The sequence below is a fragment of the Cariama cristata genome, unplaced genomic scaffold (genome assembly GCF_000690535.1).
Source record: "Cariama cristata isolate BGI_N322 unplaced genomic scaffold, ASM69053v1 Scaffold44608, whole genome shotgun sequence".
NCBI classification, from domain to species: domain Eukaryota; kingdom Metazoa; phylum Chordata; class Aves; order Cariamiformes; family Cariamidae; genus Cariama; species Cariama cristata.
Window position 1 is genome coordinate 1 of NW_009630323.1, and position 6,281 is coordinate 6,281.

At 44.4% G+C, this 6,281-nt stretch overlaps 2 protein-coding genes across 2 annotated transcripts; one reads left to right on the forward strand and one right to left on the reverse strand.

Moving 5' to 3' along the window:
• Positions 1-292: 292 nt before the first annotated feature.
• Positions 293-3,153, forward strand: C1QBP (complement component 1, q subcomponent binding protein; the record flags this gene model as incomplete). Its single annotated transcript, XM_009705457.1, has 3 exons — positions 293-388; positions 1,262-1,384; positions 2,737-3,153. Coding segments are annotated over 3 exons (369 nt in total), but the record flags the coding sequence as incomplete, so codon positions are not given.
• A 784-nt stretch (positions 3,154-3,937) lies between these two features.
• Positions 3,938-5,725, reverse strand: RPAIN (RPA interacting protein). The gene is made up of 5 exons (XM_009705456.1): positions 5,662-5,725; positions 5,017-5,131; positions 4,762-4,825; positions 4,504-4,638; positions 3,938-3,967 (listed from the first exon to the last, which is right to left on the reverse strand). Exons 1-5 carry the CDS (start codon positions 5,723-5,725, stop codon positions 3,938-3,940), a joined length of 408 nt encoding a protein of 135 aa, XP_009703758.1.
• Positions 5,726-6,281: the final 556 nt, after the last annotated feature.

Sequence of the window (6,281 nt, forward strand, 5' to 3'; positions counted from 1 at the left end):
TTCCCAGTCCCTGTCACTTTGGAGGGACCTGTCCAGGTGAGCTGCAGGCTCTGTGGGTTCCCAGGGGGTGGCAGATGCTCCCAGGTGCCATTTTACCCGTGTGACCAGCTGCAGAGAAGTGGCTGACGGGCCATTGGCAAGGTTGAGGGAAGTTTGGGTTGCCCTAGCCAGGTGAGAGGTGCCAGAAAGATGGTGACACCCTGCACTGGATGGGCTGTGTTGCTGGGCTGTGCTGTGATTGCTTCAGCTCCTGTTCAGATTCTAATGCTGATGCAACTTTTCTCTTATTTAGCCTGATCTTACATCAACTCCGAACTTTGTGGTGGAAGTAATAAAAGATGATACAAAACAGACCCTTGTTCTTGACTGCCATTATCCCGAAGATGAGGTGGGTATCAGACTGGTTGTGTGTCAGCTGTTGCCAGCTCTGGGCTGTGCCACATTTCCTGCTTGACTGTAGTGTAATTCTGCCGCTGTTGAATCTTAACTGCTCTTTATAGTCTGTTGGCTTTCTGAATCTGCAGAAAACGCAGTCTCTTAACTCTTTTTTTTTTAACGCAAAAAAAGGCTTTGTTTTTGCAAGAACACTCTTTTGGGAGGAGATGTGCCATTGTGTTCCTCACATCCTGACCTGGCGTTTCTGATCGGCTGCTTGTTGGCGTGTTTATTGCATTACATTAGAGAAGGGAGGCATGGCTTTACTTTAACAGCATGGCAACTTAAGAGAGGTAAACAAGAATGGCTAAAACAAGATAGATTTAATACAGTGTGTCAGTAACTTGCAAATCTCATTGTTGTGAGGTGTCACAAAGAGAAACGAGGATTAAAAAAAAGAAAAAAAAAAAGAGAGGGGTGGATAAAATCGAGAGCTTTGCTTCAGGCTGATCTTTGTAGTTTATTTTGTAAACCTTAACAGATCATTTACACAGCCAGTCCTAGCTGATAAAGGTTAGACAGACTTGTGGAGGCAGATTTAGAACCACACAGAAGAGGTTTTTACATCTTTGTAAAAATCAGGGTGCTGACTTACCTCGATTTGCTTCTGGCAGCATGAGCTGGTAGACTGACAGCATTTCCTGTGCTCTGGTGTGTGTCTGTGCTGTTCTTCACAGGCACGCATCCAGAGGGCAGAGGCACAGCTTTAGTACCGGTCTTGGGGTTTTGCCTGCAGTGGCAAAATTCCTAGCTTTGGGATGAGATGGCTGAAGGGTCGCAGTAGTGAGAACTAATTGTATGTCTTACGTCTCATCTCCTGTTTCAGGTTGGACATGAGGGAGAGGAAGAAAGTGATATTTTCACAATTCGGGAGGTCAGTTTTCAGCCCACTGGAGAATCGGATTGGAAGGACACCAACTACACCCTCAATACGGATTCCCTTGACTGGGTAAGCACTGCTAACACACACGGCCGTAGGCTGCAGAGGGCACCTCAGCGTATCTCACCTGGCTCTCCGTGTGCTCCTGAATGACGAATGAGTCCTGTCCCAGATGTCCAAGGTGGGGCGTTCCCCTGCTCTGCCCCAGCTTACCAGATGGTGGTTCTGCTAAACGGAGGGTTATTAGGTGGTCTGGCAGTCGTGTGGTGCTTGGTGCTGGCGGCGTTACTGGCAGTCAGAGACAGACATGTTGAAACTTGTTCTGTTCCGGGCTTTATAGGTTGACTTCCTAGCAGCTGTTGCGCTTTAGAGATGCTTTGATACTGGCTCAGACATCTTTTGATCTGTGTGTTTAACAGTGTAGGTTATCAGATACCACGTCTAGGTGCCTTTGTTTTTCTTGGTTTTCCAGGTATGTTTTTTATCGTTGTAACACTAAAAACTAATATGCCCAAGAATCTGGCATCTGCTTATATGTTCTCAATGCCAGGCTTTGAAAAGCTTGAATCTTATTTTGAGGCTGTGCATCACATGGTTAAAACTTTACTCCTAGAGTCTCTCTCTCTTTGGGAAGCATTCATGTTAATATTGGTTAGTATGTTCTAGAACATCCCACACCCTCTGACTTGAGACAGAAAATGAATTAAAAATGGGTATGATTTGTGATCTACTCAGATTACAGAAGTCCAAAATGAATCATGTGCTTAGTAATATTGGTCTGTTTAAAACAAAAAACCAAAACCCAAGAAACACATGACAGGTATCAGCATTACTGCACTAAGCAGTAATAATGAATCTTCTCCTGAGGAGCAAGGGGGGAACCCCCAAGCATTAACAGATGCTGGAGTTACAACAGTTAAGTAGGATAAAAAAAAAACCAAAAAACAAAAAACCAAACCAAACCAAAACAAAACCACCACAAGCTGATGATTGTGAAAGCCTTAGTCTTTCGAACAAATATTTACCTCAGCTATCACCCTTTCCAGACATTGTTAAAGCAATTCACCCCCAAGGCCATAGCTTTATGTAGAGGGGATAGGCAGAGCTTGGCACATGTAATCTTTGACAGATGTTACCTGTTGACTCCTACAGTTGATCATCTCCAGCATGCAGCTCGTTTGTAATGTTGGGTTTGGGTTTATATGACCAAGTTTGGATGACCTGTTCCATGGCCCCTTGCCTCCAAGTGTTCCACTCGAGGCCAGGACTGCTGAGAAGGGGATGGGGAGCTGCCTGGTCTCCTGTGGGAGGTGGGCCTGATCCTCCTGGGAGAAAGAAATGCCAGCTGCCAGGGGACATTTTAAAAGCAACCCCTACCCAGGTGTGCTCTGCTAAGGAAGTTTCCTGTTTGTTGCTTCCAGGCTCTCTATGATCACTTAATGGATTTCCTGGCTGATCGAGGAGTGGATAACACCTTTGCTGATGAGTTAATAGAGCTCAGCACTGCACTGGAGCACCAGGAGTACATTAAATTCCTTGAAGACCTTAAAAGCTTTGTCAAATGTCAATAGGTTAGGCTAGGAAACTTATCTTCAAGTGTGGGTATTCCACAGCACTGCTCCAGCCACCAATACCCAAATATATCTTCACAACAGATACAGAGAGTAAGTAACTTTGAATTTGGAGAATGAGGATTCTCACTTGTATTTTGGGATTCCTATTTATGTTGCAGCCCAGATCAAGTTCTCTAACGTTATGGTCCTGAATTGCCTCACCCTGCTTGGTGGGTTTTGTACAATTAAGGATTGAATGTGAAGAATAAAAATCTGTTCAACATATCACTGAAAAGTGGTGGTTTCTCTTCTTCCTGCTGTACCATTGCTGACCAGAGAGCTGCCATAAACATGATGCTAGTGTTTGTGTCTGAGACAGTGTCGATACAGCTGCTCACAGAGCTGTCGCTGCAGCGATGCTGTGTTTTGGCCTGGAGTTTTTTCTGGGGAGGGCACGCTCCAAACACGCAGTGTGCCCTCTCTCAGACTTGTGGCTGTAGGAGGAATGTTGCTGGCCAAGCAGTGCTAATTACGAATGTGAATCTCATTCTAGAAATCTTGGTTGTCTATGTGTTAGGGAATAGAAGTCAGGGTCTTAAACATGGTGTTTGAGGAGCTGTTTTAAAAAAGGATGTGCTGGCATAACCCATTATAGTAGTATTAATGTAGCTATTTTAGAAAAATACGTCAAGGAGGCTGGAGCATTTCAGTTCCAGAATGACAGAGGCTGTGGATGGTGATGTCAAAGGGCAGTCTTCTACTCAAACTGGCGTCTCCAGTTGTTGCCTGAAGGTCACATTAAGTTTAAACAGAAACCAAAGCTGAAGCCCCGTGTGAGCTGTGAGATCACTGATGCATTGTTACAGACAACATGAAGGCTGAAATAAACTAAGTATATTTATTTCAAAACATACATTGTGCCATTAAAAGTGCAGGTCAAGGCAATACTACTGCCTTTTCAAGTATCTTTTTGAGACAGCAGACAAGTATATACATAAAAATAGTAGCAGCTCTGGGTGGATTTTTAGTCTTGAAGTCCTTCCAGTAAAAAAGCAGCAGCTGAAACAACTTACAGGAGAATTGTCCAGGAGTCACAGACCTTTACAAAAAGGTAAGTTGAACAGAGAAGCTATACTAATGTATAAAATGAATTATCAATGTTCAAAACGATTTGAAATGCTCTGTTCCTAACGCTGTCCTCGCAGTGATTTTACCTAAGCAGCAAAGCTAAGAACATGCTAGCTCTAGCTTGAGCCAAAGGGATGGTATGTCTTTTCTAAGAGGTATGGGCAAGCCTTTTGAGGAGGCTTAAACTGAAAACTTTTCTTCATGAACCATTTACCTGAACAGATCCACACAAGACTTGGAAGTTGTTGGCTAAGGTGTGAGAACGGTAAGGTACTAAATTTGAGAGGTCCTTGAAGGATTCCCTAATCCAGCAGTTAAGGTAACTTGTGTACTTTGGCTCTTGTTTTTATGGTTACTGGTGGTCAAAAGTAAAACCATTTCAAAGGAAGTTAGTGGACAAACAGCAACACAAACCCCTGGGATCAACGGACTGGCCGTTTCTGCCCACGTAATTGAGAAGTGGATCCAAGCAGAGATCCTTTCCAGGAACTTGACATTTGAACTCACCGGACAGCTCATGAGAAGACTGGCTTCTTCCTCCATTCCACTGGTAACTGTGAACTCTGGGTTGTGAAAGCACCTCTGACTGTGCTCTGTTACAGTGTTTTCTAGAAGTGACCGAAGCTTCCCTTCTGTCATATCCTGCGAAAAATTGGGTTAAAGCAAATCTTAACCTTAAGTTGCCGTCTATAGCTCGAAACTGCCTCTGCAGCAGCAGCAGACATAAGATGTCACATTTAACATGTTACTCACAGCGCAGCTTACCTGTGTGCTGATGTATAATCCGCACTGGCAAAAAACGAAGTGGTTCCTCACAGTCAGGTAATTCCTACAAAGAGCATACAATGAGCACCACCACAACAACCAGAGCAAAGGTAGATTTTAGCAAAAAACCTGTTAGATTTAGGTGATCATTGCTCAGGTTTTTTTATTTTGTTTGTCAACAGCAGCGCCTGTTTCTAAGCCCAAACTGCTGTAGGGGAGTGGAGAACCTCACTCCAGTGCCAAGGGCTTTCTTACTTTCTGCACACTGGGCAGATGACCTTGTCGCTGGCATCCAAGCCATCAAGCATCGCGTTGAGACATTCTTCGTCAAACTGCAGGCTTCGCTCGTACTCTTCTATAACCAACTGTTCTGCAATAACACAACAAAATCCCTTCAGGCATCTGTTAACAAACTTAGGACAAAGCAGCGTACGTGAAGCGGCTGGATAGATGGAGGCTGGGGCAGCCGCTAGTTTGTAAGAACTTTACTTTCTTTGGATCAGATCTCTACACTTGATGAAATCATTCCTGGTAATCCAGTTTTTCCTATAACTCTTTTGTTAGTCTCAAGTGGGTGACTTTCCACTTTCCAACCAACAATTTAGAAACATTCTGAATTGATTTATACAGGTTCCTACAGCTCCCAAACACCTCAGTGCTGTTTCTGTGGTCTCCTCTCTTGTTAGCTTCTCACAGACCTTAAAATGCCACTTAAACTCTTAAACTTGTCAAAAAGGGTCACAACGTGTCAGAGAGGCTGGAGAGATTTCTAAAGAGGCTCTTCCTTTGTATCACGTAGTCTACAAGAACCACGGAGTGCAGCCTCAGCTAGTTTGGATTACTAGAAAGTCAGGAATATTATAAATCAAATAGGAGTCAGAAAACATGTAGAGACATTACCTTGCAAGATCAGTTCTTGTTGGATCTCTTCCAGTACTGCTAGCTCATCGGGGTCCTCTAGCATCTGAAAGGTGCATCAGTCAGTGATTCTCCCATTCTGGCTACTTTCTCACTTAACTTCCAGCACCTGCCTGAGCTGTCACTGCAATGTAAATTCACTCTGCTTATTCTTGTCTGGTAAACCTCTGTATTTGCAAAACCACACACGGTGGAAAGCAATCTATACTACAATCACCTGTGCAAAGTCAGCCACAATGGATCAGAACACAGCCTAAGAACTTGCTTTTTAAAACACTGAATTTTTATTCCCGTTCTCAGGAGTCGGATGTGACAGATCAGCTCTAAAAACCACAGATGAGGCACCAACCCTCTGCCGTGATTCACACGCAGTTTGTGAAGGAAATAAGGAAGTTCCCCACCCGTGGGCCCAAAGGCAAGCACTTTCACAGCCCAACACCCCACGCTGGTTGCAGAAGCAGGAAACCCAGACGCTCTGAGTCTTCCCAATTCCAACCACCGAGAGCCCGAAGTTCCAGCTGCAGAGATGCATTTGATGTGCCTGCGTTAGACACACAGCGCGCTGACGCTGGAGACTGCGTGAGCCCAAGAGTTTGTACTGA